This window comes from Melospiza georgiana, chromosome 15 (genome assembly GCF_028018845.1).
Source record: "Melospiza georgiana isolate bMelGeo1 chromosome 15, bMelGeo1.pri, whole genome shotgun sequence".
Taxonomy (NCBI): domain Eukaryota; kingdom Metazoa; phylum Chordata; class Aves; order Passeriformes; family Passerellidae; genus Melospiza; species Melospiza georgiana.
The window spans coordinates 11,763,345-11,790,107 of record NC_080444.1 but is presented as its reverse complement, the minus strand read 5'-3'; the positions used below and the strand labels follow the sequence as shown (position 1 = coordinate 11,790,107).

Genomic DNA, 26,763 nt, shown 5'->3' with positions numbered 1-26,763 from the left:
GAGGCAGTAAGGTGCATGTCTGTGTGTTAATGTCTGACATTAAACACCTTGATTTCCTGTGGGAGCAGGCAGAAGAGAGCTGCAATTAGTTTATGTTTGTGAAACGACAATCTCAGCAGATGAAACTTCTGCAAAATGAGATGAATCATTACACTCATCCAAGCAAACGAAATTTCTTTATGTATGACATGACTTTCTGCCCAACAGTTCTGGATTTTGTTTGGTCCTTGGCCACTCATTCCACTTGAAATGCTCTTTTCTCAGTTCATTTGACAGAATGTGTTCCGTTTCTCATTAGTTTCTAATTATAGGAGGAAATAATGTAATGACACTAGGCAGTAATTAAAATCTATTACTGTTGTCTGCACCTTCTCTTTGGAATCACAGAGACAAGATTTAGCCTGAGAATTTTTTGTTGCTGAAAAATGTCAGTATGTGGAAATGTATTGAATGGACACTTAGGTGTGTTTGTTTCTAAGGTTTTATCTGTGAGTGCCAGAAGTCTGAAAGGAAAATGAACATTACTGACTGCATGTGTTTGCCCATGATAGGATTTTTTTTCTAGTTTGTGACATAATTAAAACCTTTTTTTTTTTTTTTTGCTTCTCTGTGAAGATGAATAAGCTATTACATTGGCATTAGCAAACACAGGAGGGTTTTTAGTGTGCAGGATTAGTATTCAGATGTGACAGCAGCAATATCTTGCAACTTCTGTGAGTGAACCATCATGCTCCAGTGTGAAAATAATCTTCAAATTATAGTGCCTTTTGTTCTTTCCCATTCTTCCTTGCCCAGGAAACATCAACCAAGGATGAGAGCTCAGTGTCTCATCACTGAATTTTCAGGAGTTGTTCAGGTTCTAAAGAACCTCTTTGACTCACTGTGATAAAAAGTCCATCCATTTCAGAGGTTAGAAAATGCGAGGATTACAGGAAATAAAGTAAAGAGAGACAGTAGAGAGTCACCATTTCCAGACAGCAGCACCAGCTGGGGTGTTGTTCTGTCAGGAATTTTGCTGTGCCTGACACATCCTGTATCCTTGGCTTTTTTGGATGTCTGGTTGCTATCTGAATACCTCAAGAAAAAGCTGTCTGCTTCCAGAAAATTATGCACCTATAGCAGGGCTCTGTGCATGTTTAAAATAATGACTTGCTCAATTTTGGTTATTTAACCTATTGCTATAATAATGCAGGTTTTAATATAATGTAGTCATCAATGTAAGCGACTAAGTCTTTTATTATAATAAAACATTAGATTACATATATTATATTACATATATTTTATATGACTTATTTCATTGATTTCAAGGTATCCAGATGGTACAACCACTTTCTGACAGCATCCAAGCCTGCCTGCTGCAGGGAGAACTGGAAATAACCTCTGTTTCTGTGCTTCAAAGCATGAAGTATAACACATCCCTGCTACTTTAGATCAAACACACTATCAGAATTATGAAGTGGCATGGAATAAGGATTGTCAAAACTATGTAAATTTGATCATGTTGAAATTTTCAGCAGTTCGTGTCTGAGAAAGAAAGCACAAAAATGTGCTTGTTTTTGTTTTTATTTTATGGGGTGGTAAAGCACAAGGTTGATACCATACCATGAGTCTACATATTTGGACTTTCTAGGCAACTCTGCAAAGGATTTGTCTGAAAAGAGAGTCTGGGCAAGTCCAGGGGTAGTAAGAGGAATATAAGATGTAAAAATGGGAATTAAATAAAAGTGGCACTTTGAGGTACAGGTTAAAAACTGCAAATATAATTAGATACAGGCCTGTTTGGTGAGTGCAACGAGGCAAAAAAAAAATCAAGTATTTAATAATGTTGATAATGTTGGTCTAAATAACAGCAGTCCTACAGATATGTATGAGAACTCCCTTGAAATTAGTACTGTTTCATGAGCTTTGTGCAAGTCCTGGTTGCTGAAATAACTGCAAGTGACTAATGTAGCTCATAAACATCCCTTCTCAGATTTGCTTTTGTATCTTTGTGAATTGCCTTGCACAGCAGAGGTCATTCTTGATTTCCTCTGAATGCCTTTCATTTGGGGAGAAGAGGAATTTGAGAATACAGTACATTTAATCTTTGGTTTTGATGTTTCCAGTTACTTTCAGGGCCAGGAGGCAGTAGTACATAACCTGGGGCTGCAATAAAACTTGATGTTTCCTTCTGCTTCCTCTGCAGAGGAGAGGAGGCATGACTGCATGGAGGCAACGTTCTGCAGGGGAGCTCCAGATTTCACAGATTCATTCTGTCTGAACGCCCCAGCAGAAAAATATTTATACAAGGAAATACCACTCAAACACCAGCATCTCACTTCCAGTGGGTGCACAGGGAGATGACTGGGAAGACAGTACCATAAACAAAGAGCCCAAGGGGTACTGGGAGGGAGGGATACATCTGCTTTTATTGCTCAGCTTCCAGCATTGGACTGACTTTTCCATTTCTTTTTAGTGTTTCAATTCTATTTATTTTTAGCTTCCATTAAATATTTTAGGATACTTCATCAGTGGCTATTTAGTTTTAAACCCCCAGAAAACCAGTTCAACTAACCAAGACGAAATTTTACTTGAGTATGAGACTCTAGAAGGCAAAACATCGAAGAGCAAAAGTTATACAGACCAGACCCAAAACAGGGTGGTCACCTACCCAATGTCCTGGGCTTCAGAGAGCTCAGTAAGAAAATATCTCTGAGCACAAGGACTCAATGTGGTAAAATATGAATAGTCCTGTTGGAAAACACTGTGCACTCACTCCCGTGTGAGCTGTGCTTTTCTCCTGCTGGACATGTGGAAGGCCGTATAGGAGCAGGCTGCTCCCGTTAGTAGGCATGTTTCAAGAAGGGTGCCTGCCTTATAGGATTTAGAGCTGTAGTTAGATTTTTCCTTGAGCTGAGCTCAATAAAAGGAGCATCTAAATTGCATGAAGTCATGTGTATTACAGAAATAAGTGATGTGTTACATATATTACTATATTAAATACAGCCATGCATACACAACTTCTGCTTTTAACATACCACAAATCCTACATAGAAAAGCTCAGAATGAGAGGAGAAATATTTTCACTGGATGCATCTGGGTCTGTGTTTAGTTTGACTTGTTTGAGAGTAAGGCATTTATTGTCAACATTTTCTAAACATTTAAATCTGTGAAAACCATGCTTTAAGACCATAGAATATAAAGAGATTACCAAATTCCCTAGAAGAAAGTGCTCTAGATTTCACGTCTCTGACTATTAAAAATATGATGTTCTTATTTTTGGTGTTTAGAACTACTTAGAAAAATTTTTGATAAAAATATTATTAATATATTTTTTACTATTTGAGACATTCTTCTAGAGGAGACTGTCATGGACCAGTATTTGAGAGGCAAACATGATTTTCCTTCTCCTGCTATCAGTTTGCCTGAGGACAAGGCCTGCTCTGTGTGCATATTCCAAATTGTTTCTCGTTTATTAAGTATTTTGTCTTGCAGAAACCAGGTGCAAACCTTCAGCAATGTGCAAATTAATCTTGTTCACAATCAGAGGTAGCAGCAGAAACATCCGCTGGCAAAAGTAGGTGTTGCAAAATTGTCTAAGGTGTGATTGGTGAGGAAATGAAATGGAAAAAAAACCCTAGCTCTAATAGAACAGTTATTTATATGCTAAGAAAGGAGATGGCAATTGTGTTTGGGTGTGTTTTTAAGCTCTTTAGCTTTCTAGGAGGGTATTATTGATATTAGATAAAAAGTAGAAGTGTTGAAGGAAAGAAAAAAGCCTTTAAAACCATTTTCTCTTTAGCTATTAGAAGGGGGAAAGAAAGGATTTTTAAAATTAGAGAAGAAATAAAGACACTAAAGTAGAAGGAACTAGGTTATTATTAAAATAGTAAATAAATGTAAAGCTTGAAAAACCATGAAAGGTGTTCAAGAAACTAAGAAAGAAAGAGCGAGAAATGATGAAAAATGGCAAACAATGAGATGATGTTCTAAAACTGTACTTAATACCAAGAGCAAGGCCACAGGCCTGAAGGGAGAAACAGAGATAAAGAGGATGCTTGGTTTGAAGATCATGCCTCAAAAGAGACAGCTATGAATCATGAATAATTTATACCCAGTTTTGCCATTTGAAGTCAAATAGATCAAGCTTAGGACATGAAAAAAATCTTTAAAGACTACAGATAATCATCTTGAAGCTTTAGTTAGCAGCTCCACAGATAGAGGTAGATCTTCTAGGTGTATGTAATCACCCTAGTCCAAATCCTACAAGGTATTTAAATGGCTCTCTCTTTTCAAGAGGAGACCTTTGAAGAAGTATTTGTTTCTCAGGCAGACATATCCAGGATAAAAGTTCACAGCTACTACAAAACTGGTTCCATGTCACAGTGTGTACTGCCATCACATTGTATGTTTTCAGGCCCAAGAGTGCAACCTCTTAATATCTGCTTAAAAGTGAGGTTACAACAATGTGTACCCATTACCCATGGGTAATGTCTTTTTAAGGCTTTTTTCTTTTAACATTTTAGAACATTATGTCATAGGAAGCTTTTAAAAATGAACTGGCAATTGTGGATCCAAAGCAGTGTGAGGCATGCAGAGAAGGATGGATTTGGAGTCCCACAGGACTGGTGAGGGAGCTGTGTATTGAGCTGTACCATGCAGGCTGGGCTGCACCCTACACAGGGCAATGTGATGGGATGGGCCTGCAAGTCAGGTCTCTGGGGGGTCTCCTATGTTATTTTTTTAGAAGTTTGGGTGCTGTGTTTGTAAAAGAGAGGTAAGGCTGCAATAAGTGACAGGCATCAGATAAGGTTGATAGGCTCCAAAAAGTCTTTCAAAGTGTTTTGCATTGATCTTTCTATGGAGGTTGCCAGATTTCAGGGTGGGGTGAGAGGCTGGATGCAGAAATGATGCAGTGATCATTCACTCCCTCTGGGACAGTCATGATGTTACCTCAGATGCCATAAAGAGAGAAGGATACTCAAAGCCCAAGGCAAAGTAATAAAATTGCAAACGTTAACTTCTCACACCCAACAAAAGATTTGCTTTGAAAGGGGTTAATGAGTTTCCTGAAAGTATGTAGGTGTGGAAATGGCATCCAGTGCTATTCAGGAAACAGAGATTCCCTACCAGCAAATGCAGCTCTGCTCCTCCATGGTGCCATGCCCAGCAGCAGGGGCTGATCCTGACCCAGCTCTGCTGGCCGCGTTCCCTAGGAAGCAGTTTGCTGTGCATGTGCACATTCGGCAGGTGGGGGAGAAGGAGGAACCAAAAGAGCATTGAAAACACTGCCTTCCTTTCTTTCTGAACTCAGAGGCTTAATTTGTAACATGACTCTCAGTTTTTAATGTATCAATGGTAGTGGTGATTTCAAATTTCATCCCAGCAGCTCACAACCAGATCAATTTTAAACATTTTATTATTTCTAGAAGTTCAAAAGAAGGTGACTGATGGTAGTTTTTGAAAAATACATGTTTTGCTTATGTAGCTTTTTAGGATAAAAAACTTGGTTTTTAATCCTAACATCTCTATGTGAACGTATCTTTAAATTTCCAAATGAATGCTGGAAAAGATGAATACAGGTACAAACAAAGTTCTTCAAGCAGCTCTCAACATGAAACAATTCATCTGTTGTTCATTTGTATTGCCTTGAGCAAGCAACCTTGATTTTGGAATACAATTCTGCTATCATGGGAATTTAATCTCAATGAAAAAGAGTTTTTATCTCCAAAGTTTACATTTCCAGAGTAAATTAATTAAATTTCATAAAATTAATGTTCCTCATTGTGCTTTTCTGAAAAGCTACTTATTCCTTTAAATTTGTCCAAGATTTTTTTTTCATGGGTAGTCTTTGATATTCTCTAATAATAAATTCTTTTGATGAAATTTTTTACCTGTCACCAAAGGTACATTTATTTCTCTCAGGGTGGAAAGATATCCAAAGGTTTTCCTATACCTATGCTTGATAGTATGCTAGTTTTTTCTCTAAAAATTGTCATAGAGTTGTTGACAATCCTTGTTTTTCAAAATAACAATGGGAAGAAAATTAATTTTACTCATTTTCAAGAATACTTTTTGCTTTTTCTACGATGAAATCAAATAATAGAATTGCGCAAGAACATTTTTTCTTAGCTCAAACCCTTAGCACTAGAGGAAACTGGAGTCACAGTATGCTGTCATGAGTGCCCTGGTTATTGCTCTTGCATTTGTATAATCAAAGTCAATAAATGCAGTTCCAAGGTTCTGCTGTTCCACCTTAGGATTTTGTCATCCTAAGGAGGAACAATCCATGAGCTTGATTTCAGACCAGGCATTTGCTACCATAAGATAAGAAAGGGAATTTTGGTAAACTACCAGGATGGTTGACAATATTCCAATTTGTTTTCTTCTGGTTTGGCATAAGTATTACTGGGTAGCAGCAGAAGATAATAAAATCAATGCTTTTTCTTTGTTGTGTTTTGCATTTTGCAAAAATGTAGAGAAGGAAGATTAAGGAAGGTCAAATAGTTATTGCTGTTTGTAATTTGAATTAGTAGGGTGTGGATTCACCGTAGGACTTTTGGAGGGAAGCAAAGAAAGTGAGGTGTTGGGTGTTGTTTTTAAACTGTGCACTGAGAATGGCAGCAAGTTTGTATGGTGGGTTGTTACCTACACAGTATGATTCCACTTCCTCTTCAAAGTTATGCTCTCAGATTAAAATAGAAGAAATTGAGCTCCAATCAACAAGAGTACATTATTTGCATTAGTCAAAGTTTTTCCTAATTTTCTCAATTTTTGGAACAATAGACAACTTTCATAACCCTTTCTATTCGCTAACATTAAGACACACAAAGGGTGTTGTGGCACTTTATGCATTAAATCTTGAAAAATATTTTCAAATTCTCCTATATAGGGCATGATACAAGAAAGTATTATTACATAAATTTTATCCTGCAGCTCTTTAGCCTTAATTATGCAATCTTCTTGAGAGTAGCAAAGAACTCACTTAATAGACTGTATCACTTTTTGAGATAAGTGGCATATTTTTAGCTTCTGTAATGTACATTGAAATGAGGGCAATTATGCCTTGTTTCAAAAGGCAACGTTAAAACACACACTATTTACAATTTAGAATTTGTTTTAACAATACAAAATGAGGGAGTTAATGTTTGAGAATATACAATGATGATGACAGCTATTTGAACATAATACCATTCTTACTGTTAGGCTACTATATTTCTCTGTGAGAATGTCTTGTCAGCCTTGTAAGATGGGATATGGAATTGTAGGTAATATGTATCTAAAAATCTAAGTAGAAGATTTTGTAGTCACAAAGTACAGCAGAGAGTTTCAGTAGTTTGTACATCATGCACACATTTTCATTTAACACCCTAGTGTGTTCTTTTTGTTTCTCCCATTTTATTTGATAAAAATAATTAACAATTAAGACTCACTGTGAAGGTCTCTTCAAAGTTAGTGATGTTAATTTAGTTTTATTTCTTTTTTCCATGTATTTTTTTAACATATGGCTGAATTTGAGTATTATTAGCTCCCATGGATGCTGCCTGGCTCTTGTTACATGTGACACAGACTTGTATGTCTTATTTCCAACCAGCCTTTCGATTATATCTATTCGAATTCAGTGACAACAAAACAGCATCTTAGCTAAGTAGGTTACTAAAAATGCAGTGTAATGACAGGGGTTTGAGAAACTAGAAATTGCACTTGCAAAGTGAAGGGATTTAACTGTGTAAGAAGAGCCTTAGAGGAATATGTTTATTATTTAGGACATATATGTGCCCCAGGCAAAGCAAAATCTATTTCAAATGAACTATCCCTACTCTATACACATTATGAACACTAAGCTGTCCTCATCTTCACACATCCTAATGAATTAATTTTTTCTCTACTGAGAAATGAGGAAGATGGTGAATAACAAAATCAGGCCAAGGGAAGAAAATGTCCAAGACATTATCTTATAATTATTGTACTACAAGCATGGTTTTTTGACATAAAAAGGGTCTGGAAGTGAAAAATCAGTACAGAAATTGACCATCAGTACTACACTGATCAGTTTACAGGCTACAGAGATTATCTAGTGCTCTGCAGATGAAAGGATGAATGCTCAGGAACCTTGTGATTTATCACAGGATTGCTTAACTTTAGTTGTTTGAACAGTGCACTAAAAATATTTATTTTTATCAGTGATTTAAACATGCTTATTACCTAGTGCAAAAATGCTTAATACTCAGACTTATTTTAATTCTAAAGTAGTTGTCACTATACATTGTTCTTCACTACTATGTCACCTGCTCTGATCCTTTTGAACCAAAGATTTCTCCCTGCAATTCATTATAATTAAGTTTATCTGCAACTCCAAGAGTGACATTGCAATGATTTCTCTTGTGATGTTTCTGAAAAATCACTCAGTGGTTGGGGAGGATGATTTCCTTGCCAAACAGGAATTATAGGAGGGAGTTCAGATAATATGTTTTGTCTCAAGGAGTCACCAGTACTTATGAAAATATATTCATAGGGGCATAAGAGGCAGCACAAGAATTTTTATGCTTGGTTATGTCCAGGAAGTGTTTTAAGATATACTCACCCTGTTAACTTGCTGATTTTATCATAAATTAGAAACACTCAAAATTCTATTTTTTCTTTCTTTTTAATAATTCAAATATCCGAAAAGATCTAATTCTTTTCTTGTATTAAATGAACAAATATTATTTAAAGGCAATGTTCTATCATATCTACACAAGTATATTTAATGCAGAACCAATCTTGCTTGTAGCATCTGTGTTTTGTAATTACCCAGAAATAAGTTCAGTGGAAATGCTTGTAAGATCCCACATTATCCCTTATTCTCTGGTTACTTGTATATTAATTCTTTTTATCCTTATCTGACCTTTCTGAAACTGTTTAAGCTCTAGCAGGCCATGCTTTTAGATACGGAAAACCTTATGAAGGACAGACTCAGAATAAAACCTTGACCCTCAAGAATCTTTGTTCAGTTGGGGAGTTATTATGAGGAGGATTTCAGGCCCCAGCAACCCTTTTCCTCAGGGACAGTCATGATTTTGTTTTACTGAGGTAAGTCAGTTGCCATTGAGTCTAGGAAAAAAAAGGCTGAATTAATGTCAAAGGAATTGGAAGAAATTCTCTCAAAAATGAAAAGTAATCATCAAAAGAGCCTTTCAATTCTTTATATGATTAGGTAGAAGCAGGTGGATTTCAATACCTGAATCTCTATAGATACAAACCTGAACAGAAAAGTCAGATTCTCTCAAACTCTGAGTTTTTTCAACTTATTGATTGCCTAGGAGTAGTGTTTGGTTTTTTCCTGCCAATTAAACCAAAAGATCTAACCTGTCACTGTGAAAGAGATGGCAAAGTGGAGGAGTTTTGGCTCTGGGTGCTTTCTGCACCAGCTCCAGGGGTGATGTCCCTGCAGTGCCAGCTGTGGCTTCTGCTGTGACCACATGTCCCTGCTCTCCATGCAGATCTTCCCCAGGAGTCCCCCAGCAGCCAGCAGGCTGAAGGCAGTGACTGTGCCACACAAACTAGCAACTTCATTTCTGTTGTGCTCACAACTGAACACAGAGCTGAAACCAGCCAAACCCTGGCTATTAATTATCTGAACCCTGGCTATTAATTATCTGTATTGCTTGGACTCACTGGGTTTTGTTGGATGTGGCATTTGTGTTGAATCCCATGACCTCAGCCTGTGCTGTTAAGATGCTCCTGGTTTTCCTCTTGCTCTGCTGCCACAGGATGGGTCTACAGTGAAAAGAATCTACAGAGCAGAGGATGAACGGAGAGGTGCTTGAATGACTAAAGTGGGAGAGCAACTGTAGGTTTTTAGCCAAGGGCTGAAGCAGCCAGTACAGAAGAGACTCAAATCTGCCCTGAGTCTTTCCCAGCCATTCCAGGTCAGCCTTGTGTCCTGCTTGTCTGCTCTTCATTGTCTAGTGCCCTGGGACGTGTCCTGGGAAGCCTTTGGGTTTGTCCCTGTAGTCCTGTCTGTCTCTACAGGGATTATGTAAGGATAAATGGTACTAGGGAGTTCTGATTTTGCAGTTCTAAAAAAATATCCATACATAGATCTTGGAAGTCTGCATGATAGGGAGGATTGAAAATGCCAGTTTACTGAATTTGTTTGTTTATTCAATCATGTACATTTTAATGTAAATTCTTATTTGCCACACAACTAACCAACTGGAAAAAATGTAGACCATACAAAAGTTAGGGAATGAAGGGAATTGTATTTCAGTTTTATTCTTTGAAGACATAGTCCTGAAATTTAGATTATTTTCAGTGAGCAAATTATTCAACAGTTAAACTTTAGTAAATGTTCGTTAATTAATATGATTTGATCCATGACAGACCAGCAGGAGTATGTGGATTATTTTAGAAAAAAAATTGTTGTTCACATTTTAGAAATATCTCTTATCCATTATTCTCCAAAAGAGTATGCAAGTGTAGTTATGTTAGACTGGCTTTTATCCCCGAAGAGCAAGATCAAACTGTTGCAAGCTGTCACCATGGCTGAACTCCTTCTCACAGAAGTGTCTGTAACCCTTTTTAATGGTATTATGCAAAAGTCAACTCCTCCTGTGTTTTCTTTCAAATTATTTTATTTGGGTGCAGTAATGTGGTGGTTCAGGAAAGTTAAAATAAGGGATAGTTTGAATAAAAAACTAAAGAATTTATAAGCAAAAATACTCCCTGTTGACTCTCTTACTAGGATAGGTGGCTAATCATAATGGGAGTAAAATCTGAAGGTGTAGCTATTAAATGTTTTAGGGTTATCTTAAGGTGATTAGCTTAGAATTGAGGATTTCCATTGAGGCATCACACATAAAAGTAGGCCTTTCAGTTTATTGTGTCTGCCTTCTGTTTTAAGTGTTTCACTGTGCTGCAGAGATGGTATTCTTCTAGCAAGCATGTTTAAGGTAATAATTTAATATAGCTTTTTCAAAAATAAGGATATTGAGATAAATACCTTCCCATACCATAAAGAGAACAATAAGAATGCATCGAACACTTTAAGTCATCTGGGTTTTCTGACTTGCAGCTTATGCCATTATTTGCTCCTCTGTAAGGTGAATTCAAACGTGTTTAAGTTCTGCCAAATGCAAGATGCAGGTAGCAGTACCTTGTACCCATTCAGTAGCTCAGCATCTTCAGACAGGAAATGTTTTGGGTTCTCAGACAGATCTCCCTGGCAATGCCAGATGCTCCAGTCAGCCCATGCTAGAGCCTGAGGCTGTGTGTGGGGCTGGCAGGGATTTCTAGGTGCACTGGAGATCCACTTATGCCAATTTTTAATGTCAGGACTATTTCCCAATGCAGATCTACAAATCTGATTGCAGCTGTCATATTTTGCCTTAATAAAGAAACAGAAGACGACTCCTGGGGTTTTTTGAGCATTATGAAACCTCTGGGGACTGCATATCTGCCAACAGTTCAATTCATTAGGAAACAAAATTGAAATAAAGTATAAAAGCCTGAAAATACATCTTCTTCCACAAAATAATAGCCCTGACTATATTTTCTAGATAAAACAGAAACCAGACCCAGATTTACTTATGTGGTTTAGCTGTTGCATCGCAAGGGGAATATTTAATTACCCATTTATCAATTCTGAGCAATGCACCATCTCTAGTGCATAGCTCCCATTAGCTCTCTAAAACATAGAAAAGGAAGAAAATAAAAGGTATTTACAAATACTGCCTGACCAGTCTTGTGGCTCCTCTGCAGTTTATTGAATTGCTATTTATTAGTCTTCTAATGCCTTTGTATCTAATTAAAAATTCAGGACAGGCTCTGTAAATAAGCAGTAGACAATATCTGGTCTAAAAAAAGGAACTACCCAGTCATAGAAATGAACTGGGAATACCAGAAACTCCATCTGTCCTGAATAATTACACATTTACAAACTGTTTTGCATAGTACAATGTTTTATATGTTGAAAACAACTGGAAGAGTGAGTAGAAGTGCAATTTATGTAGGACTTGTATTAAATTAATGGAAACCTATTGATACAATTTCAAGATTTAAGCTACTTCTTTCCTCTTGATCTGTCCTATGATTTCATAAACTCTCTGATTTTAGGGTTTCCACTATTTTCCTCTCTAGCAGCATTCATCATTGTTATGATTTAAAAACAGTCTGGTTGTTTCACTCCTTTGATCATCAATATTCTTCCATACTAGTTCCATACTTCCAAGTATTTCTATAGGTCATTTTTTCTAAACTCCTTACTTGCTATATTCCCCTGCACTACCCTGTCTTTCTCAAAGTATTGCACTTATATAACTCAGATGATATTAAGTCTCAACATGTACTCTTATTGAAAATAATCTAAACTAAGCCAATGCTGTTTACAAAAGGTAGATTTTAGTGTAAAGGCAAAAAACAATGCAGATAATGTGTATGGACTATTTGATTATTTTAATGAAATGTCCATAAGGCAGAAGGTTTATAGTGAACTATTTTTAAGAGTCCCCACTATTAGTGGGCTCTTAAATTGGATTCCCTTTGCTAAATTATGTCTTACTGCTTGGTCAGTGACTTTCAAAGAAAAAGTTGCATGTAAATGTTCAGTTTGGAGAGAAACAAGCTGGTACTTCAGGATGACTTACTTCTGATAAGAGAAATAGAGGGATGTTTTTAATATTCCAGTTGGGTTTTTTCAGCCGTTGCTGGGATTTCCTGGGATTTGCCAACTAAGGGACAGAATTCTGACATCTGGCCCTTTGAGTTAATCTTGTATTTCTGCAGTGCGTGCAAAGGAAGAGCAGCAGATAAATGTATTAATTTCAGCAAGAGCCATCAGGTCTTAGGAAGCTCACACTCAAACAAGCCTTGTCCTTCTCTGCCCATAGCCCAGCCTATAGCTCAAAAGTGCAGCTTTGACATGACACAAAGAGAGTAGTGGAGTTGGTAATGGCCAAATCTCAGCCTTCCTGATTCTCCCTCCAGACACAAAATAAGCATTGCCCTTAAGGATAAGGTGTTGGTTGCTGGGAGGTATAAAGCTGGAAACAAGCATTTGTTTTGAAATTGTGAAAGATAGAGACACTGAAGGTTTACTCCACTTTCAAATGCCTTAACACTAGCCCCAAGATCCTTTTGTTCTCTAACTGTTCGATTTTGCATTCTCTAACACCCCTTCTTTCATTCTGGTTTCTCTGGGTTTTTTTTTCAACTAAATTTAATTTTGGGGAAGAGTTTGTGGGAGTATATTATAGACCACTTTCCAACATCTCATTAATTTTCCATTGCCTACTCCACTTTACCTCAGATTTTATCTCTACCAAAACATTGGCATGAGTTTGTACTGAAATTCTGCACTGAAAGTAATTGCATGAAGTGTCAAGATTATTTTAGCTGTATGGGTACTCAAACTTTTAACTAGGGTACTCTGGCTGCACCTAGGTTGCTATTAAAATTGGAATTTTTTTTTTTTTGTTCTTACTGTTCATGAAACTTTTGAAAATATATTCATTCTAAGGGTTTAATTATAGGTAGAGTGAGGGTCTGGCAGAGGGATACAGGACTTAGTGTAGTTTCCAGCATGCTAATAAGTCACTTAAGGAAGCCATGAAGACCCTTTAGGCTCTGCTGGCTTTAAGAAAATATTTGTAGGAAATAGACCAGAGTCATGGCAGCTGCTATATTATTAGGGTTTTTTTCTGCCTTCTATTATTTAGATGCTACACCCAGATCAAAATAAAACCTAGTTTTACATATCTGTGGTTATAAAAAGTAGAGGAGCAATGAAAATCAAGCACAGGGTAACTGCAGCAGAAGAAATACATACACAGGATATTTTTCCAAATTTTTATACTCAGCAGGCCTGTGAATGCAGCAGCAGGAGGCTGAGTAACTTCCATGTGCTTTTTAACTCAGGAATTGAGTGACAACTTTTCACTGCTTTAAAGCGCATGCTAGCTGCTAATTATTTTAGTGCAAACAAAATGGACTGGTGCGTGTCATCATATTACAAACTATGGAGGCTAAATTATGAGAGTATTCCAGGTGAGTACTAACAGTTTGAATGACTATACCCTGAAAGAAGAAAGGTTTGCTTTGCATGAGAAAGGAATTTTTTGCCCTTTTGTATTTTACTGTTTATTTCCCAGGATGCACCTCGTTCACATTAACAGAACATTAGAGAATGTTTTTGTGTCACCAGTGCACTCAATCAGGGTATAGGAAGCTTGTAGCATGTCAAGATTTTATTATTTTCTCTCTCTGGTCAAAAATAAAAAGAGTTGATTAGAGAATGGCTCAAGCAGAAAATTAAAGAAAATAGCAAATAGAAGAAACTCAAATTAGGGGTGAAATATAGATAGTTTTCAATGTGGGCAGGATGAGACTGCAAGCACATTTGGGTGCAATCCTGTCATTTGTGCTGTCTGAGGGGAGATGTTTTTATTGCTGCTGATATTTTTGCTTTGAGAGCCCTGTGTAATGGTGGTTATTAGCAGCTATGGTTGGCAAACATGCTGCTCTTCTGTCCTCTTTTGCACCTTGATGTTTGTTTTCCTGAGAAAACGAGAAAAGTTAACTGCTTTCTTCAATGCTTGATTAAATACCTTCCTTGGCTGCAGCAGCAGCAGACTCCATGAGGCCTACATGGCTGCATTCTGGTTTTGCCCTGCTCATGAGACTGAACACATCATTGGTGCTTAATGTCCAGAGATTAAGGACTTGGAACTTGAATTAATTCTCCATCTCTTTGCTTGTTCTCCTGTGTAATGTACAGCAGGCTCCTCTCAACTCTAGAATATCCTACTTTCCTTTTTGAATAAAACAGCAATGCCGGCCTTGTAGAAATAAAATGGGTGGGGGTATTTCTGAAGTCAGAATAAACACAGATGCCTGAATTTAAATTAAGAGATTTGCCAGAACTGTAAAGTAAGGTAAAAATTAGAAGCAGATGGAAAAATCGCCAACCTGCTTACATTTAATTGTTCTTTTTGAAATTAAGAAAGACAAGATATATCATGCATATACAACAACATTAATATGCAGTTCCTCTTTACATCTCTCCTCATAGTAACTGCTTTTGTTTCCATCAAGAAATAAAACAAAACATATAGAAAAATGTATTTTTCTGTTTAGTTAGTAGGGTTAAAATTGTATTTTTAATAAACACTGAGTACATCCTCATTTATAATTCTGAATCCCATTGCTTGTTTCCAAGGAGATAGAAATATGAAGGAAGGCCATCTGAGACTGATTTGTAAGGCTGTTCTCTTTAATGAAAGTTGAATGTGCCTTATTTTAGGGAAAAAATAAACTTGGAGCCTCTGTAGTAAAGAAGTTGGGACTTTGAGTTTCACTTCTGTGCAGGCTTACTTTCTGTGCCTGGCAGTGGGAAGAGGATTGTAAAGTGTTCAGTGCAGAGTCAGATCATCCTTTAGTGGCTCAGTTCTGCTGTTTTCTGCACTGAAGCAGTGCAAGCTCCCTCACCCATCCACCCTTTGTAGCAGTGTCTTCCTCCTGACAGTCAGAGGTTTTTTATGGAGGACAAGAATGGATAGCAGACAAGAACTAATTTTTCTTCCTGTGAGGAATTCAGAAATGGCAAAGGCTGGATGGTTGCATAGATATTGAAAAACCTGTAATTGTTCAGTGCAGAGTAAATGCTAAGTTCTAACCAGACATATCTTTCTTGGTTTTATTCTGTTAATAAAATCCTTACTGAGCCTGGAGGCAAATCCTTCAGTTGTCTTACCTGAAGTAGTCCTCACCACCTCAGATGTGTTTCTGAGTCCTGTGAAGGCGAACTGGTAGAGCCTCCAGGAGCGGGTGTCCCCCACCTCCACCGAGCTGCGCTTCCACTGGTAAATGATCTCTTCTCTGGGGTAGCCATCTTATTGCAAAGGAAAATACACACAGCTTGGTTTCATAGCCACTGCTAGGCTTTAGGGTGCTTTGGGGAGTAAAAATACTACTAGCTATTTCTGGAAAAAACTGGGGAAGCATATTGCAAGTAAATTATAGATATGTTTTTCTCAAGTTACTTACTAGTGCCTTTTACTTAATGTCACATTTTATTAATTATAAATTATAATAGCACTTGAGATAAATTTTTCAAAAATAGGTTTTTCACTTTTGTGGACCTAATAAGATGCAGTTTTGCCCATCCTCCAGATGTATTTGCAGCTGGACCAGGAATTCACACCTTGGTCTAACCACAAAATGCCAAACTCTTGACTTCAACTAGTACAATAGTAGTTCTCTCCATGCACAGAGAGGAAGTGAAAGACCAGGACACCTTGATGCTGAAAGTAAAAGTTTCTTGTTTTATGGTCAAATATTATCAGAAATTAATCACATAGGGTCCAGATATTTTATAATTTTTCATAGCGGTCCTTAATGATATTTGTGAACATATATAATACATGAACTGAAAAAAAATCAAAATAAAACTAAAAATCAGGAGGGTATGTCTGAAGAACATAACCTTCACTGACTCTAGGTATGTAAAAATAAATTTATATTAAGTTTAGTGTGGGTCAGAAAAAGGAATATTTTTAAGCATGTTACTTACAGCTTGAAAATTCCAGTGGGCAGGAGTGGACATCCATTGGGAAGTTGTGTAACTGTAGCTGACACTCAGCATCAATAGTCAGCCTGAGGAGAAAGAGATCAGGAGATATATACATATATATATATATATATATATATATATATATATATATATATATATATATATATGTAAAGTAAACTATTGCTATCTATGTAATTACTGGAATATTCCAAGCATAGGAAGACATCATGGTTACTGATAAGCAATATTTCTTTTTTGGTTCCATAGACCTTGATCATCTACTTTCTGGACTGTGTAATAGAAGAAGGTATTAAAGTTCTGTTCCTGTGCATCTGAAATGGCAGCATTACTCATGACTGACAAATCCATAGGTAGGTAGATATACAGGTCATCTCATGAGCAGTGACAAATCTTTGTGTCACAACATGCCATAAAGCATTAGGAAAATGTATTTTATGTGACAAAGATTCTATTTCAGAAATGATGGATGGGAGTCCAAATTTAGACATCTGCATCCAAGACAGCCATGCAGACTCCCTTCAGAGCTAGTGCAGAGGCATTCTGAGGATACACTTCCTCTCACTCCAAAATAAGACATTCAAATTTAATCAGAAGAAAAATGTACCAAAAGATGTTTGTCTCCACTGAATATTAGGAGAGTCTCCCTGATAACTCAGGAAGTGTAGGTGCTAAGCTCAGGTAAAAACAATTACTGTAAGAAATCCCAAGTAACGTGAAATGTACCCTCTGGTGTTCCTGCTAACACCTCCACCATTTTTCACTCACTCCCTGCCCAGCCATGAGCTGCAGGATACTTGGACTTTGGAAGAGAGGGAAGAGGTGGGGTGAGATAAGGAAAAAGGAAAAGGATGGGGTACAATGTTTGTTCCACAAGGTGTCTCTAGGAAAGCTGCAGATTTCTGGTCTTTGCTGATTCTGGGGTGTCCAAAGGATGAATCCTGGTTTGTTTCCATGTTCCTGAATGAAGGTGTTATGGGCAAATGACCCTGAGTCTCCTCCTGTGGGATGCAGAGGAGTGCTGGGACCACCAAGTTAATGGTGGAGTCCAAAGACAACCTTTCTGTGTTAGGGATTTGGGAAGCAATCTAATTTCCCTGTTTCTCTTCCTCTTGTCATTTTCATCATCTCCGGTACCACGGATACTTGGTTTCCTGCTGGGCAGGTGGTTCTTAAACCTGGGGGAGGTGACTGAGAAAACTCAACCATCCCTTTTGGATCCCTCTTGAGGACAGAATCCCAGCTGTGTGATACTATCACATTTCATTTCTGGGTTAACTGTGGTTAAATCCTTGGTGCTTGCTGTGACTCACCAGCACAACTAAATATACATTCAAAGCAGATACCTGTTTGCAAGTGCTACCAGATACATCTCTGTAGTGAGAGAAACCAAGGAATTTGAAGAGAAAGATAAATTTGGACTTGTAGCCAAGTCCAAATTTAACATTTATAAAGTTGATCTAGGCTCATCTTTATCAGATTAACTTTGATTTGCATTGGATTTCAATTCTTATTATTCTAATATGCAATAAATGTAAAGTAGCTATGAAATAAAACTCTTTTATAATTCAGACAGTTGCAACATTAAAAGGTTGTCTTAACCAATGCTTCACATCTACTCAGTAAAATTATGAGTGTACTTTTCTTCAAAACTTTATTTTTGGCCACCAAGAAAGTAAAAGCAAAATAAAACTTTGACAAAATGTAGTCTAAACCTCAAATGTCTATCATCTGATATGCTTATGTCTATCATCTTTGATTGTATAATCTCATTTTAAATTATAAATTCTCTTGAAACAGTGCTATGTTTATCTATATTTTACATAAACCCAAATATTATATCACATGTAAGAAAAAGTATAAAAAACACTCCCACAGGATTTTCACATTTACAAAGTATATTATGATAATTTGGAATATGATATTTGAGTTGTTACCTATGGCATCCACATAATTATTGAAAAGGTACTTTGTCTTAAAAGAAAAACTATGCGCACGACTGAGGAACCTGTACAGGTTGAGTATATCAAGTTCAGTTCCATGAAAATTTTGGTGGAATGGGGCATATCCATAGGCTTGAGTTAAGTACTGAATGCTGGGATGGCAATCTTATTAGTCTAAGATATTTGAGGAATAAATTGCTTTTTCAGGGTGGAGTTTCATCAGGTTAGATTGTAATCAATTCAGAATAAGAGGCCTTTGATGAAAGTAGTAGCTCCTTTTATACCATCTACTTAATTCAAGGATATTTCACATTTATCAGTTTAAAACAACCAAAAAGCAGAAGGGACCAAACCAAAGGTAAACAATAGAACATACTTGAAAATGAAGACTAATTGCTATTAAAATGTCTATGTTAATGTTAATATAGGGAGGTGATTACTGTGGAGCAAAGCAGTACAATCTATAAGAAGAAATAAAACCTCTTATCGTGCCAATATAAAATAAATTTCATACAATTGATGTCTTCTAAATTCTTCCCTTTTCCAGGGTTGTTTGCATAAATTTATAGGAAAACTCAGTATTTTTTCCCTTCTGGTTAACGTCAAATGACTTTTCTCTTTGGCTTTCCTTAGCGAAAATGGAATTAAATTAGGTATAAATACCTCAAAGTGTACAAGACTCTGCCGTCATTCCAGATCCTGAGCATCCTATTAGGAGTTGTTATCCAGTGAGCATCAGCCTTCTTGGAATTTCGGAAAAATGTGTCTGGTATCCAGATCTTCCCAACCATGTTGCTGTTTAATCTGAGCACTTTTATAGTGCTGTTGAACTTCAGACGTCTGTCATACCACGTTTGGGCGAAAAATATATCAATTGTATATTCCTGTTGTGTTAACCAGAAATACTGATGAAAACACAGCACTCAGCATTCCACATAACTCCTGATATGCTTTCCTTAATTTCATATGAAAAAACTGGAGCTACAGAAGGTGATACTAGAACTGATAAAACCAATTTCTTTTGGGGAAGTTTTGAGGCAGGTTTTACCAAAGATTTTTTTAGAACAATTTATTATTTTACCATTGAGGGTAAAACTAAGGTGCAAGTGAGTGTTATATGCACCTTTCTAATTCTGTGCCCCCACATCTCAGCCCACACCTGCTCAGGTCAGAGAACAATTATTATTTCTTTGGACCTAGGACAGGAAAAGCTTGAGCCAACTAATTGCCCGTGCCCCATGGTTGATCTCAGAAATGGTGAAGTCCCTGCAGAAGTTCTAGGCCTTTTACTTATTATCTCATGGTGGCAAGAGTGGTAATATCACTCATTAATGGTTTTCCTAATTTTGTAGCAACCTGGAAGATTGGTTTTTCTAGAGTTAAACTGTTGCAAAGCTTTTGAAAGCAGAGCACATAAAAATGTGAGGATAGGTTAAAACAATTATTTTTGCATTTACAGCTTATAGCTCAGTTTTCTGACTTGTACAGATTTATAGCACATCAAGTCCTCCCATCCATAATTAAAATGAGATTTAAAAAATAAAATAGGTATGACACAACATTAAGAACTAATGGAAGCTTTGTAATGTCAAAATGATGGAGACTTTGTTACAAGGCAAATGGGCAATCCTTTACCTACCATATTGATAGCATTCACGGGGCCAATGCTATTTACGTACATGTCAGTGTGAATTATTGTCGGTTTAACTGCAAGAGAAACAACAAGAATCAGTAACCAATGAAGGTCAAAATCAACTACATGAAAGTCAAGCAGGAGCATGTTACTATGGCATCTCTCCTCTGTGGTTGCCTCACATTTAAATGTGCATATAAACTAAATACAAATTTGCAACCATTTCTTCAGTTCTAAATTAGTTGGAAATTCTTTGGACAAATTCTTTTATCATTTATTCTATCAAAACCAATTCCCTTATGCTATGAGAACAAACACTGACACTAGTCCTTGTAGCCTAGAGAGGCTCATCTGACTGAGAGAGTCTACATTTTGTCTCAGGTCAAAGCAGAGCATCAAAACAAAACACTATGAACAAAAGCAAATTTATTTATCTTATGATGCTTTCATCACTTGTTTTACATTGCAATGCCAAATGCAACATGACTGCTGTGGCCTGCATAGGTGGCTGTAGAAAAGTAACAATTTTGTGAGACCAAAGCCAAAATACTTAAGGCTCTAAAGCAGAAAATAAGAATTGTTGTGTTAATTTCTTTTGAAATCACTCCATTTCAGCTTTATTATTCTTATATATCTTGGCTACAGCATGATTGTTTTTATCCCAGATGATTTTAGGAATGCTTTACTTCTTTTCTGTTTCTAAAGTCTTGGTTTATGTGAAGACAAATTCTTTTGCTAATTTACACTGTATACATACACTGAAGGTTAAAGACTCATGTTATCCTTCACTGTGAAAAATTCCTTATTTTATAGGCCACTATAAACTTGTTAGCTTCCTTCGTTGACCTTGCTGCTCTCTGCTTTCCTCTGTCTACCTCATCCATGAATTCTGTGCCTTTTTCCATAATCTTCTTACTGCTGTATCCTCCTCTGCAGAGGTATTGTCTGCCTGCTCTGTGCTCTCATGGGGCTTCTCAAACTGACTTTCAGCAATTCAGGGAGATTTTTTTCTTGGGGTTACCTCAGTAATCAGTGGAGAGGAAGATCCCTCCAAAAGGTGATTGAGTCAAATAAGATTTCCATTCTGAGTGCAGGCTCGGATCTATTTACCTGCATTGGCTGTGGGAACCATCTGGGCAGACTGGCTTTGCTTGACTGCAGTTATCTTTTGTGAACCTCCTCCTCTGTGCCCAATTCTGTCACCTCCTGCCCAGGCTGCATAAATCTGTGCAAGCCTGCTGCTGTTGGAGGCTCTGTATCCATCACATCATAAAAGGATTATGCTGTATTAGCCTCTTTTTGGCCTTTCTTTCCATTGTATTATTTGTGGTTCTCTGACAGAATCTCTTAGGTACAAAGAAAAAAGATAAAAACTTGCTTTTTATTTCCCCAGAAGTTTAATTCTGAACATCATATGCAGGTAAATCATCACAAGCTGCCTGATTCAGCAAATTATAACACTCTTATTAGATGACTTAGGATAGATTCAGCCATCTTAATTTATGTCAGCTTCCAAAATCATTACTAATTTACATGCCTCTGATGTTTTTCTGCATTGCATTTTAGTCTTGTAACTACTTTGAATTGATTCTGCTTCCTGAGTAGCATAATATGACATGAAAATTCTTTCTCTTCACTGCTTAATCAACAGTGATCTAAAACCAACACCAACGTACCTCCTATGTCAGGTCTCAATTTGTTGTCATATCCTTCCAGCAAACCATTTAAAATAAGAGTCACATCGCTCTCATGGACTTTGGGAGTCAAAACCCAAGTCTTATTTGTAGTGTAATCTTCATAATCATCATCTCCCTTTTGTGTGGAGCTGTTAAAGAGACAAAAATGAAAAGAAGAAAAGCCTTGAAAGATACGAATTTGAAGGTAATTTCTTTGGAAGACAACACAGACACATTTAACATTTTAATAATACTGTAAAAACATTTTAGAAATGTCTCATTTTCAAAATTAGACTCTCAGTAAAGATGCCAGATAACAGCTGAGGTTACAGTTCATTTTATCAGCATTTCCTTTTAGTACGGTTGAGATCACGTTGTCTGTTCAGAGGAACATCAGTGCTTATCACCTTTGTCATGGCTATTTTTTCTCTCATTGACTCAGGTGGGACCTGTTATGAAACAAATCTGTCACTTAGCTTATGCAACTCTCCACCAAAATATCACTTATTATGTACACATTTTTCTTTACTTCTGTTGGACAGAATGATTTGATGAAACACTTTACTGACAAGACCAATAATTACATTTATTCAGACAAACTTCTGCAGCTTTTCTCCACTCCGATGAACTTGAGTTTATTGTGCATTTGGAAAGTTGAGCACAAATTTTTGCCAAGGGTTTTCTTTTTCCCTTTTGCTAACCTGAATCCACAGAGGGTGAAAAGTTTGTCTGCTGGGCGTTTTTTGCTCCTCAGAACTATGACAGCAGTTCTAATTCAACCTGCTTAGTACAGTAAAAAAACCAAGTTCAGAGTCAGAAATGTGCAGACTAGTCTTAATGGATGTTTTGTTTTCCCAAAATCAGTGCCTCCAGTTCTAGAGGAGAACATTGAAGCTACTTTAGAATATGACATAATCAGATATTTTCATTTCAGAATCTTAGTGGTAATCAGCTGAAAAGTGCTAGGCAACTCTATGGTTTTTTGCATAATATGCCAGTGCCCTTCTTCCCTGCCCTGCTTCTGTGCAAAGTTTAAACACTGCTGGCTAGATATGGAATATCTTAATGATACTACAAATGTCTAAAGCCAGTCTATAGTGTGATAGGGTGAAAAGCAGAAAAATTGTTTTCCAGTTTCAGCTTGAATCTGGAGTGGGAAAGAGCAGAGAGAAGCAGATTCTCATGGGAGCTGGATCTTCTGCATGGCACACAAGATGGAAAGAGGCCCAGCTGGCCATGGCCATGGGTGTGGTAGGGAAGGGACCACTCCTCCCAGAGCCTGAGAGCACCATTTTGTTAACAGCAATCTTTGCTCAGCTGAGGTTGTGCCTGCCTTTCCCTGTAGTGCTCTCCTGCTGCATCCACCTTGTAGCACCCAGAGTGGCCCAAAGGCTTTCCAGTGTTGGTGTCTGGGAGCTGTAAGCCAACAGCACAAACAGAGTCTCACTAGGAAAGAGGCTTTGGGCTCTTTCTTCCCCTGGCACAGCCTGACAGGAGAGCTGCAGCTCTTTCTGCCTCTCATTGTGGGATGCTTCCTCCCAGGAGGTGCTGAAGGCACAGGGACAATTGAAGCAGCCTGAGACTGCACAGAGCTGTAGCAAATAGCAACGTGCAGCATGGAGAGAGAGCTGGGCTTGCTGTGAGTTGAGCTTGGAAGCTGCTAATGAATCTCATCTCCACCTTTGTTAGGTGTGCTGGGCACCAGGCACTGACTGAGCCTCCAGGCACCACCTCACCCACACTGCACCAGCCATGGGAGCCTGGGGGATTCCCAGATCAACAATTGGCAATGCAGCCTCTTCATTCTGGCTGCACAAGCCTGGACTTGCAGTGTTTTATTAGGAATCAAAAGCAAAGTTTTAATTGGCAATATGGTCCGTAGTATTCTGCTGGTACTGACAAACAGGCCAATTTAATTAAATTGGGAGGATTTTTTTTTATTATTCAGTTGTCTGGAGTTCAAAGATCTAATTGTAATTCAGAGAAACATAATTGAAGCCAAATTTTCTCTCCTGGAGGAAAGGAAATACTTCTAAATAAAGTCTTTGCAAACAGAAGGCACTAGATTATATGTTTTCAAACTATGCAAAGTGAATGAAGAAAAATAACTTTATTTATAAAAAACTTATTCCTGTTTTATAACCAATTAAACTACCATTCTCTCAAAAGAATATGTTTTTCTGAATGGAAAAAAAAAAATAAATCAAATGTATTCTTTCACAAAGGCAATATGTTACTGAATGTCAGTGCAATGAGACAGCTTCAAAACTCAAACCAGCTGAGCAATAGAGTTTGGTCCATTGACAGTGCAAGATTAGAGGTATGTTTGGCTAGAAGTTTTCTCAGATCAAGAACAACCTAATTGAACAGCAGCCCACAGGAACTGAAACTTCAATTCCTTCTTGGGAATTATTTGTATGACAGAAACAGCTGTTTGTTTGCTCATCTCTCATCTCAAGCCATTTTGGCAGTTCACATCTCCAAAACCAGCAAATACTTTGTGAAATTAGTGTGAGACAGAGGAGGGAAAACACAGCCAATGTAGCTGGGGGAAAATGCTACTGAATTCCAGCTTTTATGAGAACTCCACAAGGATCAGAAGTGAGCATGGGTATGCAATTTTCTGTGTAAACCTTCTTTCAGCCAGAAAAATCAGAGATGCTTCTCTATCCATATGAGCAGAGCTTTAGCCATCCAATGCCATTAATACAATGAAAATTATAATGACAAAGCCCTTTTCATCTCCTTAAGATTTTTCAGTCCTTCTGATTATATGGCTGAAATTTTGCAAGTGCTTTTATGTCCAACCCAAATTTATTAAAGCCTAGATTATACCCAAATGCATATTGAAATCTATTTTTATTTTTCTGACTGCTAGAAATTTTCAAATCTAGTAATATAGACATGAAGAGAAACACATATTTACCTATTTGAAGATTAAACTTTAATTTTCTGAAGGTTGAACTTTTCGATACTGATACATGATTTCGCCATTTGAGATATTCCCAGTGATATTAATGCCACTGCAAGATATCTGCAACACTGCTTTACCTAAATCCATAAATCCATACATTTCCTTGATGGAAAAGAGATTACTTAGGAAGGTTAGAACCCAAGCTTGAAACTTCAAGCCATAGAGTAATTAAAGTTGAAGGCACTTTTGGAGGTCATCTGGTCCAATCCCTTCTCAGTTTGCCAGCTGAGTCTGCATGTGGTGGCTCTGGTGGTGATCATTTACAAATATAGATATGCATATGTGTAACCACAAGTGTTTAATATTCAGGGGGATATTTGTATGTCTCAATTTATTTGAAATATACCTTCACAAAGCAGGAAGAGGGCAGAAATTACTGGTGCTAATAAGCCTTTATTAATTTAGATCTGATTTTTTTTAATAATATTTGCAAAGATCTATAAAATGGTTTCTCATTCTGCAATTATATAAAAAATCTCATTTTGCCAATGAGATTTTTACCATGACAGGGGCTAAACTAACGGTTTTTATCTTCCTAAAGAAAACACATACGAATCCTTATCCTGCATTGAAGTTGTTGTTTGGTTTGTAACATTTATAAAACTCTTTTGAGTGCTCCTCGTTGGTGAGGAGTAACTCTAGCACAAACTGAGGTTGATGCAAACTAAGTGTTCAGGAATTTATTCTTTGCCAGTGTATTTGATCCATACATGTCTTTGCAATACTCACTGGGCAACTTTTAATCATTTTGGTGCAAGTGTAATCCCTGTGGGCAGAGGTACCCACTGCAGGTGGAGCTGGGGTCACCAACCAAGGGAAAAAGAATTAATTAAATGATGCTCACTTCCATTGTTAAAGCTTCCTTTATGGGCCACTTAGCACTAAAGGCATTATTTCTATATGGAAATGCATTAAAATTGTAGAAAATGGTATCTCTGCTGGGAAATCATTGATTCATTAGGAAAACATTTTTTTTCATCTTCTTTATTGATCCTTCTTCAGAAGACATGGTCAAACCCATTACTTAAATGTTTCATTAATGTGCTGGTACACCATTCTCTTAGCAGCCCAAAGCCACTGAAGTCCACATTATACTTTGGGAATCCTTTTTTTTTTTTTTAGATTCAGCATGATTTCTTTTCTTTTGTGCTTTCATTTCTCTGGAAGTCAGTTTGACGCCTATGTAAACATAATCTTCAGTTTAGTAAAACTTAACAAAAAATTATATTAATAGTATAAAACTGTCTTACATTATTATGCTTTCAAGGCTTTTGGCTTAAATCTTTAGTTCAAAAATTTAATCTAAAGCATAGATTACCCATTTCAAAACTAGTGTGCTTTAGTTAATTACTCACATAAAGTCAACATTATAACTTTGGATCATGTCTGCTGTGATCTCTATATCTATATATTAGGGATACTCTAATGTGAATCATATATAATGCTTCTTGGGAAGACACTACCATGTGTTGGTAGAAATAGGCCATGCATTATTTAATATCACAGAGAGCAGAAATAATTTTACAGTGTAAAATGGAGGACAGATTGGGCACATCTTATTTAAGTAGTGAGCAGTCACTCTCAAAGGATATCCTTTTGAAATAAGGTGTTATTTCCTAATAAAATACGTGATTTTCACAAATTTCTACAAAAGCGTGATTTTCACAAATTGTTACAAGGAGTAGAAAGGAAAGGAACTCTTCTCTGGCAAAAAAATCTTCCATGGCTGGTCAGTCTTTCAGCTTTCAGATATGAGGTCATATATAACTTGTCAAAATCTCTGTAGTTCCAGTGACTTTAAATGAGTTATACCTGCTTGTACTTGCTGTGGCTCTGTTCTCTAATTTTTCTAAATATACAAAATTAATTTTGACTATAACCAAGAATTTTGTTGTGAAACCTACCTAATTAATTGCTAATATTGCATTGTTGTTTACAAGCAGAATCAGAGAAGCCACTTAGTGCTTAAAGGGAAAGACCTGTAGCAGTAG

The 26,763-nt window shown here is 37.0% G+C and overlaps 1 protein-coding gene across 2 annotated transcripts in view; it reads right to left on the bottom strand.

The window, feature by feature from the left end:
- The window catches only part of GABRG2 (gamma-aminobutyric acid type A receptor subunit gamma2), a 61,664-nt gene that overhangs the window by 15,578 nt on the left and 19,323 nt on the right, over positions 1–26,763 (bottom strand). For both annotated transcript variants that reach the window (XM_058034878.1, XM_058034879.1), the window contains exons 2-6: positions 21,799–21,947; positions 20,129–20,196; positions 19,153–19,373; positions 16,529–16,611; positions 15,710–15,847 (exon numbers count right to left, since the gene is read on the bottom strand). In XM_058034878.1, the coding sequence (XP_057890861.1) occupies positions 15,710–15,847; positions 16,529–16,611; positions 19,153–19,373; positions 20,129–20,196; positions 21,799–21,947 (659 nt within the window). The remainder of the gene's footprint in view (positions 1–15,709; positions 15,848–16,528; positions 16,612–19,152; positions 19,374–20,128; positions 20,197–21,798; positions 21,948–26,763) is intronic.